This window comes from Ptychodera flava, chromosome 10 (genome assembly GCF_041260155.1).
Source record: "Ptychodera flava strain L36383 chromosome 10, AS_Pfla_20210202, whole genome shotgun sequence".
NCBI lineage: Eukaryota > Metazoa > Hemichordata > Enteropneusta > Ptychoderidae > Ptychodera > Ptychodera flava.
Genome location: NC_091937.1, coordinates 2,290,141 through 2,312,650, shown reverse-complemented (window position 1 = coordinate 2,312,650; position 22,510 = coordinate 2,290,141). Strand labels below are relative to the sequence as shown.

At 37.3% G+C, this 22,510-nt stretch overlaps 2 protein-coding genes across 4 annotated transcripts in view; one reads left to right on the top strand and one right to left on the bottom strand.

Moving 5' to 3' along the window:
* Positions 1 to 815: 815 nt before the first annotated feature.
* Positions 816 to 18,707, top strand: LOC139141728 (valacyclovir hydrolase-like). The gene is made up of 6 exons (XM_070711346.1): positions 816 to 985; positions 3,002 to 3,105; positions 4,114 to 4,280; positions 11,466 to 11,619; positions 15,878 to 16,133; positions 17,672 to 18,707. Exons 1-6 carry the CDS (start codon positions 879 to 881, stop codon positions 17,760 to 17,762), a joined length of 879 nt encoding a protein of 292 aa, XP_070567447.1. The 5' UTR covers positions 816 to 878; the 3' UTR covers positions 17,763 to 18,707.
* The window catches only part of LOC139141727 (frizzled-4-like), a 52,048-nt gene continuing 42,312 nt past the window's right edge, over positions 12,775 to 22,510 (bottom strand). Inside the window, exons 2-3 of one of the 3 annotated variants that reach the window (XR_011554226.1) lie at positions 14,353 to 14,591; positions 12,775 to 13,893 (exon numbers count right to left, since the gene is read on the bottom strand). The gene's annotated coding sequence lies outside the window, so the exon portion shown is untranslated. Of the gene's footprint in view, positions 13,894 to 14,352; positions 14,595 to 22,510 lie in introns of all 3 variants that reach the window. The other 2 variants (XR_011554224.1, XR_011554225.1) reach the window with 2 other exon arrangements.

Below are 22,510 nucleotides of genomic sequence, written 5' to 3'. Positions count from 1 at the left end.
TTGATTTCAATCTTTTTTGCAGACTTGACAAACATCCTCACTAACACTGACAGCATTGCATTTATAACACAGCCTTGCAGTTGGGGAGTGCAGCAGCAGAATACAAGTACATATTCATGTACGGTCAGCTGTATGCAAGGTGATCACTTCAGACAGAGTGACCGTGATTCATGCTACTGAGAAGAAGTTTCTGCTTCTATAGATACCATTCAAAAATGCCGCCGTAGCTTAGGCGGCCGCTCCAGAGACCACTGAATGCTGGTCGACCACCCAAAGGTGCATCACGGCAAATTTTTTAGCCTTCCTTGAAGCATTTTTTCCCTTCCCTTCTGCAGAGACAAATTTTTTCCCAGCATTTGGCCGACTACAATTTTTTTTCAAAATCTCCCCTCCCCAGAAATCAAGTGGGCCACCCCTTAGTGTTTGTATTCATAAGTGCGTTCGTTGTTGATTTTATGAAAGTAAATCCGGCGATGATCTTGTCACGGTGTCCGCAAATTAGTAACTGCTATAATCTGGCGCATTACCGCATTAGGCAGGCGATAAAACATCCGATATTAGACGCAAAATAGTAAAACCTAGCGTATGATTATCATCATAGGACAAATAACATGACACAGTGAAGGAGAAACAAAACCAGTGCTCAGATAAGACAAAGACGATCAAGGTTGGTAGTATACATCTTTATTGCCAATATCATTGTCAAACGTACTAAAATAAACTGTGCTATATAGCCTGCTCTATAAAGGGAAGCCTTCCCATGTGCATGATATGGTTTGGGGGCACATGCATTCATGAGCACAGCGCAGCCAGCGGTAGAATTCGGCAAAGTTGACGAATAGTCCTATCTTTGATATGTTCATGGACGAGCAGTCGAGATGGCTACCGTCTGCCTTGTTTACAGAGCAATTGTGGTGAATAATTCATTGGGAAGATGTGGTTCTCTTCTTCGAAATTTTCAACGGACTACACTTCGAACACTGAGGTACTAACAAACACTCTCCTTACTAGCTGTGATATCGCAACGGTACTTGTGGCGTATATCGAATGCGCTCGGGTCATTGGGGCCTGCTTACAATCGCCTTACTCTCGACACTGCAGTGCCGTTGGCCAATGTACCGGTTGTCGCACTCATTCGTCTATTTTAGGCTCCAGCAGGGTTCACTCATGAATTGATGCCAGTAAATGCCTAATGGAACCTTGTTTACATTTTACAACCTTCGTTGCGTTTCCTTTAATTACCTTCGAAATTACAGTGCACATGACCTCAAATGACATACGGCGCCTTCCATCGACAGCACCGAAACAAAGCATTGAGAGGTGCTAACAGCTGAGTCTTGACGTAACTGTGGAAACCCAGGTATCTGTGGCGGGATGGCTATATATCTATGTAGGTTGACCTTTTGATGACACGCATAGATGCAGCCTACCCTCTACAGATAGCTGCGTTTCCACAGCTAACTATAGATGTAACTAAGAGTGAAAACTATACAGCTGTGCATGGCAGGGCCTATGTTCCCGGTTACAATGGTTGAAGCTCGAAGGCTGGTAACATACAGCCCGGGCATACAGCCCTGCCAATGCTGAGCAAGGTGAAAACCTACAGTTCTATCACAGTCTCTCCACAAAGGGACCATGGTTCTATAAATGAACCTCTGTATATCATGAGAAACATCTTCCACTAGACTGTCTACAAGAAGAGATTTGTTCATGAGAGAGAGAGAGAGAGAGAGAGAGAGAGAGAGAGAGAGAGGGGGGGGGGCAGGGGATGAAATCCATGATAGTGTCATGTCCATCATGTGTAGACTTTCATTCTCAATGCATCAAAGTCATGTATATCGGTCAGAGATAAATTTGTGCATCTCTTCTTCAAATTAACACATACCCAATCTGTTCAGCATAAGCAAGTAATTTTAATGACCTCCTGGGCACAATATGCTATGCTCTTGCAGAATGAAGTAAGCAGCCTTATACAGTTGAACCTTTACAATAGTGAATGGAGGTCATATTTCAGGTCAGGTCAGGTCAGTTTAGGTGACTGCCATTGATCAGAGATCCCTCAAGTGATAATTCAGTCGTTGCAGTCATAGCTTGGTATTTGGTAACATATTCTGATCTTGCCTGTATGGTATTGTAAAAAGTATTCATGCAAAGATAGACATACTTCACAGACTGACTGAAAACTTTGGCTTTAAAAGGCCTGTGTTGGCACCAGATTGTCTCATCAGAAAATTTACTTACTCGATTACAATTTCAATGGAAAACAAAAGGCTATCACACCTCCATAATCCTCTTATGTACTAGAACAAAGGCAATCCCAGGGGTCGCCAAAAGTGACTTTAAGTATGCTTATCCTTGCCCATGTAGAAAACTTTGTAGCCAGTTGCCTGAAGGGCAACCCCTTCACAATAGAGGTCAGGTCAGGTGAGGTCAGTTAATTGCATATTCTAATCTTTCCTCACAAGTATTGTGAAACTAAGGTGTACAGGTAGTGATACACTGATGGATAGATCACAGATTCTATGAAAAGTTTCTACAGCTTACTATTACTACGTAACACATTCCAGTGAGTTTGTAGCTGACTCAGGGCATCATAGAATTTGGGTGAAGTGCATTTTGAATCATGTCAACCATGTGCCCAGGCTTGGCAATTTCTCTCAACTGAAACTGACACAAGTCCAAGACTTTAAGAAATATCGATGTAACTTTCTCAGCCTTAATTTATTAACCCTATTGACCCTTTCCACTAAAACAAGTCTGGCCAGCATGTAAAATGATAATCACTTGATCACTCAATTTTTAAAGAACTTTGTACAACTGTCATGTTTATGTAAGGCAAAATTGGCATTCAGTGATAATTATCCTGTTTGTACCTTTATCCAATGAAGGAGAATCATTGTAAGCCTTTAGACTGGAGTATTTTTCTAGAGTTGTTATGTCTTTTATGAAGACAGGTTTTGAACTTAGATATGTGATTCAAATCTTTCTATTCCTGTCTCAGTTCTGATGTAAGCCAACACTATCAGGAAGTGAATGGTGTTAATATCCATTATGAGAAGACAGGACAAGGAAACCACACTTTGCTGTTGCTACCAGGGGCCCTAGGTTTGTAACTGATATAGCTATACTCTTTAGATCTAGTGTGCCTGACTGTCTGTCTGTTGTACTGTATGTCTGTATGTCTGTCTGTCTGTCTATATATGTATGTATGTGGTGTGTATGTATTATATATATATATATATATAATATATATATATATATATATATATATATATATATAATATTATATATATATATATATATATATATATATATATATATATATATATATATTATATATATAATATATATATATATATATACACACACACACACAAAATGTATACAATGTGCCCTCCCCGTTATCACCATGATGGCTTTATGGCAATCTCTGAACTTGGGCACAGAGAGTACGGTTACACATTGTTGAGGATTGAAATATGGACTCACCAGAGTGCTCAAACGGCAACACGTACCATGAGCGAAGCATACTGCCAACAGTGGACGCCCCTTGTCACGCAAGAGGGTGCCCAACAATCTCAGAGTGCTCTAACTGCTAAGCAGTTATATATATATATATATAATATAATATATATAATTAGGTGTGTGTGTGTATTTTTGCACTGTGAAACAACACTATTGACACAATTGAGATAACATTTAGATCAATTTCATAATTCATTGTCATGGATATTACCGTAATGAGCATGACTTGTATATCATATTTTGTTATGCTGGAAGTTTGATAAGTCTGATAAGCATCATAATTAGTTCATTTGCATATCTACATATGACTCACTGAATGAAGGTCAAATATCAAAGCTGAATATTCATAACTTTGAACAAATGTGATGTTGATATTCAACTTGTATTAACCTCAAACAGAAGTATGATAAGAAGCATCAAGTTTTCAGCACAGTGTACATTAGTATGGATAAACACCTTCCATACCATATTTCTAATGCATTCCTTTGGCACATGGTGTCCATCTTAGTCTTACTTTGATTTAATAATATATTAATTATTATACAAATGGGCTACATGTCACTTTGTTTATATGTTTTACTGATACAGGTTCATCACAGACTGATTTCAGTCCACAACTGTCAGGTCTTAATCGTGACAAATTTACACTGATAGCCTGGGATCCAAGAGGTTACGGCAAATCTAGACCACCTGACAGAGATTTTCCAAAGAAATTCTTTGATAGAGATGCAGAAGATGCAGCTCAGCTCATGAAAGTATGTAATTTGTGTTCATTAGTGTTACTGGTATGTCCACCTATGACCTTTGTCCATCATTGTGACAGTCACCTCCAACAATGTGACTGATATGTGCAACAACGTGACTGTTATGTGCAACATTGTTACTGTTATGTGCTAACAAAAATGGGACTGTAGTAGTATGCAACAGTGTGATATTAATGTCCATCAATACAGCAGGGTGACCAATGTGTGTGTACCTTTATTAACCCCTTTGACTGCTAATTCCAAGGTAAAGGAAACTTGCCAGTATGTTGAAGTGTGAATAGACAACAAGGACAGTCAGGAAAGGATTGTATTTGCCACCACAAATCTCCCACAAGTCAGTTTTGAATGTACATTGAGTCAAATGAATACATTTAATATCCCTATTGGTGGGTATGTAGGTCAGCCATAACGTAGAATTCCAGCTTATCCAGGGCATAAGATTTAAAAAGTGCTGGTGAGCTGAAAATCACTCTCCTAAAATTATCTGCGGGAGTGTTACGAGAGTGATAAAACTACTCCCTGAAATGCATAGGGAGAGTGAAGCAAATAAAAAGAATTATGAAATCGTTAATTGTCTTGTGCATTCTAATTGAGAATATCTATTTTTACTTTTTTTTCTTATTTTTTGTTTTTGTTATATTTGTTTGTTATAGGAACTTAATGTAAGTATTATTATAGTAAGAACCAGTATCGGCAATACAGTCCTGATCACTGGACAAGTCACAAAATACAGACAACTTGCTGTGCTATGATATACCGGTAACACTATCGATATAGCACTCTGTAATTAACATTATTTATAACCACCTCTTAGCTAATTACAATCTACGATGATCATTTTCTGTTGACAAAATAATTTTTTCTTTTCATCGCTTCAGAAGTTTTACATACTTCACAATTTTCTCTTGTTGCACTCCTCTCAGAACGTCTACTTTTGAAGTTCGATATCGCGATGCTCTTTTGTTTGCAAGGTTGGTTTTCGCCCGAGTGCTCATGGGTTGAATGAGATTAACAATGGCCGCGCGGATACGAATGCTTCCCTCGCATAGAGAGAGAAAACTAGGTGGCTAAGTTTATAAGCGCGGCTGAGCACATCGTGTACCTACATGTAGGCGAGGTGGGTGTGCTCGAAAACGAAGATCAGTGCAAGTTTTGGATTCAAAATCGGCTGTTTTCGGCGGAGAAACTGCGCGCGCCGTATTTCCGAGGATTTTCATAGTACGCATGAGAGCGGCGATCGTGCATCAACGTCTTCAAATATTTCTCCAAACTGCATATTCAATTCTTGTCGAAATCTCTGTGCTCCTAATTCATCGAGAATACGGTTCTTCCTAATTATGAAGTCAGCTAAACGCTTTTCAAGAAAATAAGTACGAACAAATGAGGGAGGATCGCAAAATTCGTGTTGAATGAATTGCCTGTAATGATCTATGGGAGCGCCCGCTCCGGACAGATGCCAGGCTTACGTTCAATATAGTCCTGGTTGCGTACTCTGTACAGACTTCGCATATAGAGCAACACAATTTGATGAGTTTTACTAGCCACGGCCACGGCTAATCCCCTGTAGGGACCGTGTATAGCAAAGCTTAGAAATAGAAGACACGGTATTGGCACACGTACGCATGGCCTTTGTTTCTCTTGTTCATATGTTCGCTACAATTTAATTAATTTTTACAAAAAAGAAGCTGAAAGTCTGCAGGCTGTAGCCTGTCATTCCGATGATGAACACGTGCTCAGACGCCAGTTTTTTTGCAGTGCATTCATTCTGTGAACATGTCGCAGTCCTGTCCAAGTTGCCACGCGAGCGGAAAATCGTTCGCGTGGATTTTGATTTGCGCGAGCGCTAGGCGAGCGGAGCGATCGCTCGCCTCAAATCTCATGCCCTGCTTATCATATACCTATATTTATGTTCCTTTGTAAAGCTATGGAGGAAAGCACCCTCACATCTATGCATTTTTTTCACGTATAACGTACGCCCCGGCCCGGTGCCAAAATTTGGATGAACGCATCGAATTCCAGACCTACTTTTGTATTTAGAATGTTATACTGTAAAAAAAGTGCACGGAATTCAAAAGTTGTAGTCAGGCACACTGTGTCCCAATATGGGCAATCACTTTCATTTCTGAACTACCTCGATTCTGGTTACTACGCATGTTGCTATCCGCAAATGTTCCATTCATACACAAAGCCAGCATGAGATTGAGAAACATCTGCTCACAGATGGTAGTGGCACGTGGCTACGGTGAGCCGCGCTGGTGACATCAGTTGATATTTCTAAATTCTAGTGAAATTCTGTGTATACTAAGTGCGTGCCTGTTCAGTATATAAATTGACATAATGCTTTTGCCCTCCTTACAACTCGATTTCTGTTGGTCATGTATCTAGTATGTTGCTTTGTGTGTTCTTGAATTCTGCAGGTAAACAAATTACATCATTATTTATGCCAACCTGCGACGGGAAGTGACCACCGCTTTTCTGAAATATTGACACAAAAATCGATGAATTTTTGATATTGCACGCATTTTTATCTCCAAAACAATGTTAAATATTATGTAAATTACATATTTATCATTCCATAAGGTATATGATAAAACCTTTACGGCCCTGATACGGCTTTTGCGGCCCTTGGTCGTACGGCGTACGGGCCCTCGCACGCTCGGGCCCTTCCGCCGTACGACCTCGGGCCGCAAAAGCCTTATCAGGGCCGTAAAGATTATTACAGGTTTCTTTAACTGGGCAATTCTACCTTACAATGATGTCGTTCAGGGATCACATGAGATTTTAAAGATGTGTTCATTAAATGAAAAAGAACAACATCATTTTTAACTTGAAATGTATATAGTCCTAAGTTTTCAATTTCAACAACCTGTTCAGGATAGTCAAACTCTAAATATTTCACCTGTAGTTTTACGTATTCTCCGATTCTAAGACCCCTTTTCAGAACCAAAGATGACGAAAAAGATATGGGGGGTCTAATAAACGGATGTCACCGCGAAATCGAACGTCGAAGTTAATTTATGCTAATTTATGCAATGTTATGCAAATTTTTATGCCAATGATTTTTGATTCACGCTACAGACAACTCATACTTTGTGATATCGACTCATGGCCATGCTGGCACACAGTCTGTGTAGATACTGGCAGTCGAATCTGTACAAGTATAAATTAATGGAGATCCACAAGTCTTGAAATATAACGTATTTGCCATACCTTCTTTTACTAAACAATACGATAGCAATAAATCTTTGTATTTCGTGAATAGATAATCACCACGAAACTTTGTACAACAAGGACGTTCCCCAGCAGCAGCTAGCTCCCCATAGCATGGCCACAAAGGTCAGACAATGAGTGAAGGGAAAGTCCCTGAAGTTCCGCTGGCTGTGATTGGTCATTTACGCAATAGGTCAAAGGTGTCAGTGCATGAGGTCAAGGTAAAATTCTATTCAGTGGGATGGTGTCCGTCCGATGTTTTCTATGTACGATTTTCATTTACTGTACTCCTTAAAAAAACAATCAATTACACGTCGTGAGTTTTATTATTTGCTCCTAGTTTCAAAAAGTCTATACGTATCTCGAAACGAAATGTGATCTTACGAACAGGCAGGCTCGAACAGGTAAAGTGTTGAGGCATCGGCTGGCCGAGACGAAAGATTGCTGCGCCAATCTGCTTTATATTTGATGTGTTGATTTTTTGGCAATAAACCCTGAAGTTTTTTTATTACTTGTATCGATGACCGAAATGTCTCCTGATGTGCAATTCAGTCATCTATGATCAGCTGTTTGGAATATGGTACGATCATGCACGTTTTTGTTCTAACTGTAAGTGTATAGAAGTTATGAAGTTGGGTAGGCCTAAGCTTACTGTTTCCCTCGCAAGACTTCGAAAGCGTGCATAATCTTGAAAATCTGTTACACTATCGTTCTACTCATTGCTGGGACTAGTTCAGGAAAGGACACACACAAATGCCGTTCAAACAATAAATACCTTCATTACATGAGAAAAACTAATTGATGAAACATAAACGGAAGAAATTCAAAGAATTTTCAGTTCATGCGCGGAAGAAACTTTGGATATCGCGTTTCGTTTGTCAACACAATAATTGCCCTCTTTATCTAAGTCAAACCAGTCGAAGTCGATATCGTCGTCATTAAGTCTTTTTGAAAGATTTTACGATGCCAATGATATTTCTATTTTCACTGGTTGCTTATACGGTAAAGTTGAACGCAAGAGAAAACTTGCAGCGCTTCACAATGATCACAAAAGATACCTTACCTGATAGAAAACTGTTGAAAAATCTTTATAAGCACACCATTTAAAGAGCAACTTTTTCATGTGCCGTAGTCTTTTGCCTCAGTAGTATGAAAACAAAAGTGTAAAAGTTGAGCGAAGCAAGTTCAGAGCTCGTGTCATTCACACGTCCCAAATTTTCTATTGATAACGGCAACAAAAGGACTTCCCGACATCGTCACAAGATCCTATAAAAATGCGTCGATTTATCGTAGACTTTATTTCTGAAAAGTCATAAGACAGTGCACGGTCGTCATGGGCAAGAAAAAAAGTAACATTCTCGCTGTCGGCATGCCTAACTACCGTCGCAATCAGCCAGAACTTGGTTTGCCGTATGAACTTCGCCGAGATGCAGACAACATACACGATCGAAATGCTGTAGCCGTTGTTAAAGATGGTTGCAAAGTTGAAAGTTTGAAGCGAGATGCAGCACTCATACCGGGCACGGTTACTTTCGAATATCATCGATCGTGACGTGTCAGTCAACAAAAATACTACTTGAAGGCAAAGAAGAAAGCATTCATCCATTCTCCAAGAGTTGGCATGGCAGAGAAATGTCACGTCGGTGTTTTGGCAAATAATGCGGCTGTACCTCTGCTAAAGCAATCAGTCCGAGGTACTGTTTTCACCGTACATATTCACTAAAACAGACCAAATCATGCCGCTGACCAAAAAAATGAAACGGCCCTTTTAAGGCCCACAACAGTTTCCAAAAAGAGAACTACTGATACCCAAACTTTTTTGTGTTTGTATGAGTGTAAATTGTGTTTGTTTGATCGTGATGAAATGAGCGAATCGTACTTGATCGACAAGTCCGAAAACCCGACGATCCTAGATGTTCATTTCATGGTAGCAAAATTGCATCGAAATGTTCGATTCGTACATAATCAGATGTTGAAAAATCTGCTTATTTTGATGGTAGCAAAATGACAGTAACGAAAGGACGACATTGTACTTGATCGAGACGCTAAAAAATCCAATCTTTTATATTGTTCATTTAGGTAGTGAAATCCCAGTGTAGTTTTATCGCCAGGAAATTATAGAACTGTTCCCGACTGACATGTTCCAAACCCTAACAATAGTGTGCGTGTGTGTGTTAAGTTTGATACTTCACTTTGACACTTGTTTGTGACTTTGATAAGCAGCGTAGGTGTTGTGGATATTCTGGTCTCATTACATGACAATGGCTCTATTGTTCCAGTCAAAATTCGGGTGTACCCCCCTGGGGGGTCTTATAAACGAACTAACAGCTAATTACGAATTGATAAAATAATCCTGGGGGGTCTTATAAACGGGCGGGGTCTTAGAATCGGAGGAATACGGTACCATGATTAGATGATTCTTGGACCAGTTTTGATGTGATATTGACCTGAAAATCAGCCATATTATCATAATTGGATGATGCCTCAACAAAATTCTAATAACATCCCTTTGGCAATTGTATCCTAATATTTTGAATAAGTTTATAATTGGTATCATCATTGTCATTGTCATTATAACTCATAACTAATAATGTTGACTTGATCAAAGTAGAGGCAGCTGTATCAATATCATGGTGGGTTAAAATCTCCTGCAGCTACTTGAGCACACCAACCTACCTGTATTAAGGCATTTATTTTCTAACTTATAAGTTTCTTGTTAGGATTTAGATCAGCAGATTGTTTTCTGTCACTAATGGCTTTAATTATTGCCCTTTCACATTGTTCAATGTAACCGAGCAAAGTACTGCATAGAATGGTGCTGCATTTTGGCAAGTTGCTGAAATGTAGCTTTCAAATTATGAGAGTGCCGGTGATTATCATTGTTGTAGCAATCATCAGAGGTAAATATGCAAACATTGGAGCTCCATTCTGCACATTCCCAACTCCAGTTTGCTGTTGTTTGTATTGAATCCTCAATAAGATCACAATACCATGATACCAAGTAACAGTTGACAGAGTCTGTTTCTTTCTATTTCACCAAGACATAGATGTTGGCATGTCTTATTTCAGACTTCTACTGCCCATTTCTGTTTTGGTACTACTGTCTCTTAGGTCTGATTTCTTTGACCTACCAGTTCACAAAGAAACTGCCTTCAATGTGTGATTGGCATCAGAAATTTTAGTACCGGGTAAGTTAGGGACCATTTCAAATTTAATGTGACATCCAGTGAAAATATACAATTGAGGTTTCTCCCAGAGGTGGGTAATTTTTTGAGCAAAATCCAAAGTTTTTCAGAGGTTCAACAACATGTGCATCTTACCCTTTCTGGTAAGTAATGTGTACCTTGCTTTTGGGAGAATTGTGCTATCTCACATGATCCCTGAATGATGTCATTGTAAGGTAGAATTACTTGTTGTAGCAACTTTATAGTTACGTATGGTTTTTATATGTATTTTCTTTTTGTGTTTACATATTTTTGATATTATCAAATATTGTATAGTTAATGTCTTAGCTTTTGAGATCTGTAAAGAGACCCGCAATGATTCTACACAGGCAAAAAAGTATGAAAAAGGACGCGATGTGTTCTACAGACTTAGAACACCCAAGAGATCAAGTGATGCTGGTACAAACAAACCCACACATTGTAGAAAATCATATAGAAATACATGTATTTCTATGCATGTTTGTGCACGTGGTTTTGTTTGTACCGTGGTCCATTCAAAAGTCCAGGTTTAACCTATTAAATAAGTTTCTATACAATCGCATCAATGGCGAAATTTTCTGTTCTATATTTACGTTATTTAGTAATAGTCTTACATCCTAATTTTATGCCAAGTCAATTAAGTAATTAACCAAATAAATGCATTTGTTATTGCGTACAATGTTGTTACAAAGAGTGTTCTGTCGTCTGGCAATGATGGTTTCTTGCTATTTATGACTTTACCTAAATTTGTTATTTCTATCAGACATTAGGATACAGCAAGTATTCTCTGCTTGGCTGGAGTGATGGTGGCATTACAGCATTGCTGATAGCAGCTAGGCATTCTTCAGCTCTCAGGAAAATGGTTTTGTGGGGAGGAAATTCTTTTGTGGCTGAAGAGGACATAAAACTTTATGAAGGTAAGATTATCATCAGCTATTTATTGTCCAAATAAGAAACTAAGTTTGTAAAAGAGATAAAAGAATACAAGAGGTTTCTTATACAGACAGCAAATAATGTTAACTTGTAAAACAAATACAAGAAGAGAAAGAGATTGAGGCTTGAGACTGAAAATTTAATTTTCTTCATGGCTTATGGTTACTGTATCAAAACCAAGAACACCTAAGATGGCAATATCCATACACAGAAAGCAGTGTTGCAAAATAAGCCCAAAACACTTTACAGGTTTGTTTCTCAACTTAGGTCATTTGTACAAAGATGATATGGTAACACCATTTTTGGACACCTTGGGCCAGAGGCTCAAACGGAATCCAGTTTCGCCACAATTTCTGTTTGTGCGTCTGTCTGTCTGTCTGTAGACAGATTTTGTTCTTGTCATAACATAAAAATCGTTGGTCAGAATGTCATATTCTTTGGTACATAGCATGGTTATGGGGAAGATCTAACTGATTAGATTTTGGTGGATGTGGTATTGATAATTAACAGTAATTTGCATTATTAATGAATCCTGGCAGTGGACTGTATCTCAAGAAGTTCAGAACTCATGAATATAGCCTATTGTTAAGGATTGGGCGATATGTGGATATTGTTAAGGCTTATGTATTCCAAGTGAAGAGTATAAAAATAAACTAGCCTCATAGTGGATGGAACATCCTGAGATACTATTCATTGTGGAATTCATTATTTCTGTGTTATCTACAGCAACTACCAGGCAATTAATATTGGCTTTAATTGATCTCATATATTATAAACGAATATTTGTGTTCTTTAACAACAAAATTAAACTCCAAATTAAAACACGCCAAAATCACTCATTTTTCTACTAACAATGCAAGAGTTGTTATTAAATGAAAAACTTACTGTGTCTCTCCATCTAGTACGTGGTCTATCTCTCAGAGAGGGATAGGAAACAGAAAGCAAACAAACAAATACATAGACATACATCAAATGATACCCTTAGGCAGGACCAGCAGCTGTGAAGGCAATAGGCTGTGATAATTGCCTTCCATGTCTATGGATACTCTGTAACCATGTACCACTGTAAAGAACAATTAAAGTAAATTGGCAATTATATTTATTGATGCTTTATTAAAGCTCCATTAAGCTGTAACTTTCGATGTTTTTTTTTCATTATTTTTATTTTATAAATCAATTGCAACTTCTTATTCTACTCCCCAAAGAATGTTGAAACACCCACTATTTAGCTTGTCAACTTAGCGTCTATATGTGTAAAATACATGACTATTGTTTACATTTGAATTCTAGTCCGGACCAGAAGTCAGTTTTGAACAATAACAATGCACTTTACACATGTATGGGCTGAGTTGACAAGCTGGATACTGTGTATATCAACATTCTTTGGGAGAAGAACAAGGAATTATGGTTCACATTCAAAATAAAAATGGTGAAATTATCATCAAAGTTAGCAGCACTGGGGCTTTAAAGCTTCATAAGCTGTATCTTTTGGCTATTTTTTCAGAACTTTTGTTTTGTGGTTTACCTACACTTTCTGCATTGAATCCCTAGACTGTAATTTAATGCCAAGTATTTAGCATATCAACACAACCTATATGAACATAATCTACATTGTTATTGTTGAACATTACATTGAAGTCCGCACATTTGTAAACGATAAACAATGATCCCTACACACATAAAGCTGTGTTGACAAAAAGAATACTCGAAATTTCAGCATGACAAATGGATTAGAGTCAGACACAGTAGTTGATATACAGAAGCAGAATACTGAAAAACTTGCCACAAGTTACAGCTTATGTCCCTTTAATTTATTCTGTTCATAACTACTGTGACAATGCTAATTACTGTGTGTACACTTTTTGGTGAAATGCTGCTGTCGTCCACAGACATAACATTTTATATCATCCATACTGCAGTTATGTTGGAAACATTAAGGAAAACTCTGGTCATAGTTGAATGTTCTGTTAAGGAATTTCAAACTTGATGCTATTTCTTCTTTCTCATTGTCATAAGTAGTATGATAAGATGACCAGCCCTTGGTTCAAAATTGTTCCAACACCAATCTGAATCAGGGAAGTTTGAGGCGAGCAGCCATAGTTGTCCTGTCAACCAAAATTCCAAGAGCTGATAGTAAGTGAGTTCAGGTGTGATGCTAACGATGCTGTAGTGGCCAGCTCTATCAGGTACAGATGAAACACTGCAGATATTTCCAAGCTGTCCAACTTCTTTTACAAGACTTCCAGCTGTTTTTGCACCTGTAATACAAAATACACAGCACCTTTTTTGTTCTGTCTTCAATTTTTCTTTTCTTTTCTTTCTTTACCTTAAATATACAATACATAACACTTTGACTTTTTCCTGCTTTTGATTTCATGTTCAGACAGTCCCCCTTGGAGTAAATGAAAAACACATTATTATACCGTACTTTTTATTGTACAAACAAACATTCCAGGGAAACACCTTAATTCATGTTTCATACAGAAAAATCCCACATGAAAATGCCGTAACGCAGTTTCATACAAAAAATCTCAAATGAAAAACTGCCTTGACTCCGTGTTTCACAGTACTCAGCATCTCTGACTGTGTTGAATTCGGCATTCACAAGAAAGCTGTGGCCTAGGCACAATTTACAAGCTGATCAGACAAGGAATGTCACCGATGAAAAGAGACAAACGACTGAAACTGTACCGACATAAACTGTGGGATACATCTACTCTGTTAATGGCCAGTTTACTAGCAGGTTGGTATTCTTGGCATCCTTGTTTGGAGCATTTATTTTGGTGGTGGCTGTCATGGAATAGATGCTGGGTTGGTGAAAGGTTGGTAGACCTTCCCTGGTCTGTGTGCTTCTACAAAGGTTGCAGCCACTGACTGTTGTACCTGCCTGATCACCATAACTGTCAGAGGGATGGACTTTGAGCTGGCAGTCGCTGTTCCAACTGAAGTGGGGGATCTGCTGTGTTGAAGTGGAGGTTGAGGCCATGAGATCTGCCAAGAGTCTGCAGCACTTGTCCTTCTGTGCAAGGAACACCAACTACCAGGAAACTAATTGAACTTTTGTACATCTCATATATCATGGAAACTCATTTTCGTTTACAAATGGCATAATAATATCACTGTGTGATTGGGCTTTGAATAGAATAATAATGTACTATGAACACGGCAATGCTTAAGATTGGGTACAATGCATGACACATAGCAGAAGCAGCTAAGTGAGTACTATATGTCATACGCTATATCCAACTTGAGTGTCATCCTGCCTGTTGCTGAGATTGTTGATATATATATATATATATATATATATATATATATATATATATATATATATATATATATATATATATATATATATATATATATATACATATGTTTGTGTATAATATATATATATATATATATATATATATATATATATATATATATATATACATATGTTTGTGTGTGTGTGTGTATAGATATTATTTTATATTTAAAGGGACAAAGTTGGCCATTTTTTCACAAATTTTGTTTGATATGAGATACTATTTTTATATTATTTGACGTTGAAAGATACTGAATTAATGGGTGACTATGCATGTGTATTCAACCCAGGTTTTACACACGATACATGAAACAATCGTGAAAATTAATTAATGGTCATGAACATGTGTAAAAGCGGGATTGAATACATGCATGGTCACCCATTCATTCAGTATCTAATAGTATCTTGTATCAAACAAAATTCATGAAAAAATGGTTGACTTTGTCCCTTTAAGCAATTTTCTCCATATTTTTAACAACCTAGAGAGAGAAAGCAGATTTTTGAAATTTGGCAAAGGCTCTTGTAGGAAGATGACTGACCTAAAACCAAGGATAGTAAACAAGGAGGATAAAGCACATGCAACTCAGTCATAAGAGTTAGCAGTCAGCAGACGACAAAAAGTGCCAACTTTGGTGTAGTGAAGGACATGCCAAACATTCCTAATTTGCAGTTTTTAAAAACACAATTTCAAAATATTTCCCTACTTTTAAAATCTGTATTATTGATCATCTAACTTGTTTTGTTGCTAAATTATCTTCGTTATCTAAATGCTACTCATCTCTGTATTGGCCTTCTATGCAAGTTGAAAGGCCTGTTTTAGCACTGGTATAATACCACATTTGACCACAGCTGGTGGAAACTCTCGTCCAATCAGAACAATTTGGTTATTGACTTACAATGACTGACGTACAAATATCCTCTTTCTACAATTCTGTCAGCAACTCGTGATATCAATGACTGGAGTGAACGTATGCGAACACCAATGATTAATATGTATGGTGAAGAATACTTCAGGAAGACCTGGGAAGCTTGGGTGGATGGAATCTCAAGATACTGGACTGAGTTTGAGGGCGATATTTGTAAAGCTGAACTAAAGAATATTAAATGTCCAACACTAATTGTACACGGTCAGAAAGATCCCCTGGTTCCACAATATCACCCAGATCATCTTGTAGCAAATATTAAAGGATCAAAGTAAGTTTAAATGTTGATTTTCAAACCAATGTTAAGAGACAAATTAACAACCTATTGAGGTTGACTTTCATTAATTTTATTGAACTTCAAAAGTTATCTATCCTCTCCTCTAGGTATGCTGAAAATCAATTGTCACAACTTGGCTATCTCCATGCACTTTTATAATATCATATTTTGTAGTGTACACTGAGGCATATCTTGCAAAGATATCCTGTTGTCCATCCTTTGGTTGAAAAGACGTTTGACAACTGACATCTCATCATATTTGAGTCAGTAAAAGGAATTACTGAAATGAAAAGAAGAAAGAAGATGTCAAAAAATGGTATCTTTGTCCTTTCAACAGTCTGCTTTATATCACTCTCAACAATCTATTCAAATTTTACAAGTTACAGCAGTGTCTTCTACACTTTTACCATTTTACATAATTTTGAACACACTATCACTACACTGTTTGAAATACACTGAAAAGATCATCTCCACATGTTTGTGTTTGAAACTTTCCCTTAAAGTTAGTATTACTTGTTTATTATCTTTGCCAATTGAACTGCATTTCTTTCAAAGTTTCAGCTCAGTGATTTTTACAGCACAGCAGTTTATCTATGCAAGCGGTCCGACATCAATGTTTATTTTATACAATGCAATGTGTGATGCATAACTGAACACACATACCGGTATTACAATCTCAGTCTACAAGACAGGAACCACATCAATGTTTATTTTATACAATGCAATGTGTGATGCATAACTGAACACACATACCGGTATTACAATCTCAGTCTACAAGACAGGAACCACATCAATGTTTATTTTATACAATGCAATGTGTGATGCATAACTGAACACACATACCGGTATTACAATCTCAGTCTACAAGACAGGAACCACATCAATGTTTATTTTATACAATGCAATGTGTGATGCATAACTGAACACACATACCGGTATTACAATCTCAGTCTACAAGACAGTAACCGCATCAGTGTTTATTTTATACAATGCAATGTGTGATGCATAACTGAACACACATACCGGTATTACAATCTCAGTCTACAAGACAGGAACCACATCAATGTTTATTTCATACAATGCAATGTGTGATGCATAACTTACACTGGTATCAGGGAAAATTTCTCAACATTGATCTGGATCTCTTTCTACCAAGTCCTGACCTCATGTTTTGTGCAGATATCCAAGCACTGGTCTTTATGCACTTACTGTCCTGTATATTTGTAGAAATACTTACAATTAAATTGATAATATCAGGCAGATTAGCTTAATTTAATTCTGTATTGAGCTGTCAGTCACAGGTCAGTACCAGTAGTAGTGTTCGAATTGTGTTGAAAAAGTAGGGAAGAAAAATATATTGTGATACATTTCAAGATAGCTTGGTTATTCCTGCCATCTTATCCATCTTATTTTTCAGAGATAATAAAACTCTTTTGAAACAAATACAATTATGTCATGTTGAGTTGAGTTTGTATCTTGCATGATAGTTTGATATCAAATCTTCATAATGACTGTTTTCAATTTTTTTACAGATTAATCAATTGGCCAGATGCCAAACACAATCTTCATCTTCGCTATGCAGACGAATTCAACAAATTAGTTGAAGATTTCCTGTCACAATGATGAGATTTTGGCAGAGATTAGTTGTGAAACTTTGTTTTCCCAACAGAGCAGTACTATGATATGCATCTATAATTTTGATGACATAGACGTTTTAGTTGTTTAGAATGGACACAAGTTTAACCATCAAATTCATTGGCAAAGTTCTGTTGACTTTGTCAAGAAAATCTATTTCTGTATAGATTAATTTTAATATAATAAATGAACGTAGAAAATGTTGATAAAATCCAACTTGTCGGTAATTACTTGACATCCGACAACCATAATTGTCCAATTTTTAAAGATTCATCTTTCTAAAACTTTTACTATCATATTTTAGAATTGCAGCTTAGTTTCTTCCTCCTGTATTTCCATTGATTCAATTATCTACATATCTACATACATAGTTACCCAATCCTAGGTATACATTGATATGTCTGCCTGACAATAAAATGGCTCCAAGTGAATTATAAAGCGCCCTCACACTGTGCCCAATGAGTTATTTTGGGCTCTGCTCCAGAGTACCATTACTGACTTCAAACATACATTATTGAAAATACTGAAATGTATTTGTGATAGCAAAGAATGTCCAGCAGTCAAGAAGTCATCTCTTGTCATGGACTTGGTCAAGTCTTAAAATGAAATGTGATTTTTACCATTGGGTAAAACTAGTATATAGAAGTAGAAGAAAACAGACGTTTGATGTTTCTGCATCAGAACCTTTGTGAATGACTGACTACTCTGCCAATGCCATCATATTGCAGGTACATTGTTTGATGCAATCCTTTGAACTGATTTTCAAAGAATTTTGTAGTGAAATAAGTCATTATGTTACTTGTCATCTAGTGAATTATTCAACACACATTGTAATCTTTGTAACCAAGAGGCTTGTAATTTCTCAGACAATGTTATTTTACTATGATGAACTTTCCTAACTGATGGGAAATAAAATTTTTAAATACATGTGAATCCAGGACACTGCAGTTTTGAATGTACAAAATTCCTGGTGTGATTGAAGTTTTCTGTGCTTTCCTTGAAATTTGGATGTCTTTTGACAGCCAGTGTCACATTGACAAGTTCCATGAACATATTTATCTACATGTACCTGTGTATCTTTATAGGTTTCTATATTTGTAATATAACATTGTATGCATGGTGTTTTTGTGTGTCAGTAAGATGAAAAAAGTAAGAAAACTGCTGAGTATCATCATAGTGTTCGGTAATTTTGTCACAGATTTGTGACTGACATTGCAGTTTTGGGGCTTTGTCAATTTAAGGGTGATCGAGTCACTTGCTACGTCATCATAGCTGCAAACAATAGAACGCGCACTCAACGACACGCGCGTCCACTATATGGGACCATGCTCAGTGTAAAAATTACACCGTGGTTTTGATGGAAACCTATCTTCATACAACTTATTGTCAGAGCTTTTAGCATGAAAGCAGATGTTGTTAGTGATGATTGAATGATAATTTTATTATCGTCGAGTTGTAAGTTTTAAATGTTTGAATGTCGATATATTTACAAAATATTTAAAAATCCCAACAAAATAATTTAAAAAGGACATATCTCTCATCAAATTGTGATTTTTCCCATTTCACATATGGAGAGGGGGTCATGTTAAGCTATGTAGCATTGTAAATAGGCTGGTGACCCCATACTTTTATGAGATGCATATAATGTGCAATATCTGAACAATAATTTATTGTGAAAATAAACAAAATTGTTGGATTTGAAATCTAAATAATTCTACAAAGTATGGATAAGGCGTGGTCATTACTTTAAAGTTTGCAACAGCTTTAACTGTTGGAAGGCCTGAGAAGTGATAATCACATTATCAGCAGATAAATAGCTAAAACTTTCATTTATTATTCAATGCGGTTCACATATAAATAAAACAAGTGCAGCATTTCTAGAAAGGAACTGAAAGTAAATATATCGGGTTGGGCAACGCTTACGAGAGATTCATAATTTCTGAAATTCAAATGGGATAAAGTGGGTGTATTTCAAATCCTTCTAGCTGCCAGATCAATCTGGTGACATTTTGATTTTTTTGTCGTAATATCATCCTCACATATAAGTCTTACTGTTAGAGAAAAATAATGAAAATTGTTGGTAAAAATTTTAGTGGCTCGATCACCCTTAATTTATTTTGAATCATGGGGGAAAAAGCGCCAAGCCTGGTGCTTTTATCACATGATAGGGTAGGGACCATCTTTCCATGTGTATGGCATTGTCATTCACGATCACACCAGGCTGTGCGTATTTGCATAACTATTTTTTTACGTTATGCAAATATGCATAGCCTGGTGTGAACTTGAGTGAGTGGACAATGTCATAGCAATTAGAAGATGGTCCCTGCCTTATCATCTGATGAAAGTGCCAAGCTTGATGCTTTTCCCATGATTCAAAATATATCAACTTGATTAAGCCCTAAAATGCTACTTGCGCACTATTTTTTTCCATTTTTGTAAAAAATTGCACGAGTTATGAACAGTAAAAATGGCTTTTCTGGAATAAGCCACCCTCAAAGCTAGCACATATGAAAAAAAAAGCCTTGGTGAACTTCCCCTTTAAGGGTAAACTAAAAGGAAAAAAAGACATTGTGCAGTTCAGCATATAGATGTCTGATGCTACGTATTTGTGGCACACGTATAACATTCTACAGAATGGTTTATAAAGATGTCATCTGTAGTTTGTAGAGCCATAAATCTGTCAAATTTTTAAAACTGATTCAACATTACTTTTTAAGTTGAGCTCTCACCTTTTTTCTGGATTTGTAAATGTATATAGTGAATATTTTTGGTCTGTTAGTCCATCTGAGCTGACTTGAGTTAATCTAAAAGTGGCTTGGTCAATGATATCTACTGAGAGAATTGATAAATTCCTGGCTACATTGCTAAATAGTAAATAATTCAGCACAGTAACCAACAAAAAGAATTATGTTTTTGAAAAGTAGACAACTAGACCTAAAATGTATAAAAGTTTGACAAAATTGATGGTGACAGAGGATTGTAATATTTGATCAAATGAAACTTTAAATCTCTGATATTTTGTGTGTAATAATAGCAACTTTTGTAACAGATAAATTGTACCATTTTTTCACACATTTTTTTCTTTTAAATGAAAATTTTATTGTGTGAAGTTTCAATTTTGTGTTTTTGTAGGATGGGTAAGTGAACATTTCATTTACTGCATGAATTTGAAATGAATGGCTTGTTATAGTGATATTTGTTGAAAATAGTGAGTTTTAATCATCATTTCGTAAAATCTCGGTGACTCCAGCTTTCTGTCATTTTGAATATTTTCTAATACACCAGCATTCAAAACTTCCTAATTCAAAAGAATGATAATAGTTTTGATTTTCCTGAACCTACATCCTTAAGCTAATCACGGTTTCTAAATAAAATTGTAGAACACATTTGTTTCACTTTACAATGTGAGAGAGAAACTTAGGGACCGTTCAGTTTTTACGGCCGGGGGGGGTGGCAAAATCTTGCCGCCGGTGTTCAAAAAAATATAGACCCCCCCCCTGCATTTTCTTGAAAAAAAGATGAACCCCCCCTTTGTCAGACGAAAAAATTTGATGACCTCCCCCCCCCCCCCCTCCCCTGCTGAAAATTAACAAAAACCCATATGTCAACTTTACCCACACTTATGTCCATGGACATTGTATAAAGTAAACTTTATTGGAGTGGTTCGCCAAAGGCAGCCCTCCGGTTAAGAGGGTCATGGGCCATTACGTAAAGTCAACTTTATTCTAGAGGTAAAGAGGCCGGTAAAGAGGGTCGATCATGACCATTGCATAAAGTAAACTGTACTGGACAGGGCCGCTGAAGGCGTCCTGGTGTTAAGATGGTCATGGGCTATTACATAAAGTCAATTTATCGTGGTGAAAGTGGCCCGCCGGTAAAGAGGGTCGATCATGGCCATTGCATGAAATAAACCTAATTGGAGTGGGCCACCAAAGGCGTCCGCCTGTAGAGGGTCATGGGCTATTACATAAAGTCAATTTATTGTAGTGGGTCTCCGAAGGTGGCCCGCCGGTAAAGAGGGTTGATCATGGCCGTTGCACGAAGTAAACCTAAATTGGAGTGGGCTGCCAAAGGCGTCTGCCAGTAAAGAGGGTCATGGGTAATACATAAAGTCAATTTATTGTAGTGGGCCGCCAAAGGCGGCCCGCCGCCAAAGAGGGTCGATCATGGTCATTGCATAAAGTGAACATTATTGTAGGTATTATGTTTTTGAAAATGTGGTGACCCCCCTTTCCTACCAGTGAAAAAACGATGACCTGACAGCCCCCCCCCCCCCCACTTCGCGGATTCCAAAATTAGGATGACCCCCTGGATTTTGCTGGGCCCCCCCCCCCGGCCGTAAAAACTGAACGGTCCCTTATATAGTTCATTTCCGAAAGGTTACAGCGCCCTCTTTTAGCTTTTATGTTATTTTCTGTTTTTGAGCATATGATGGCGCCCTTCAACATACACAATACAACCCAACAAAGTTAACCTGGTTCGCCGAGGCTTTGCAGGTGTGTTTGATCAGTGTATTTGAGTTTTGAACAATGGTGATATTCATTGCGTGTCATTGCTAAGCAGCAGTGTAGTAGGGGAATAAATGTGACTTAATAAGTTTCAAACATTTTTATCAAAATCTATAAACATAGCAGTTATTTACCACAATGAATGACTATCGATGTCAGACAGGATAGTGCCACCCAAGTAGTTGGTCAGATATGACACTAGAAATTCAGTCCACATTTTTCCGCTTT

Coding starts and splice junctions, on each gene's coding strand:
- LOC139141728 (XM_070711346.1), top strand. CDS start 879: ATGGCTACCGTCTGCCTTGTTTACAGAGCAATTGTGGTGAATAATTCA. Junction 11,620..15,877: donor GGACATAAAACTTTATGAAG/GTAAGATTATCA, acceptor CAATTCTGTCAG/CAACTCGTGATATCAATGAC. Junction 16,134..17,671: donor GCAAATATTAAAGGATCAAA/GTAAGTTTAAAT, acceptor ATTTTTTTACAG/ATTAATCAATTGGCCAGATG.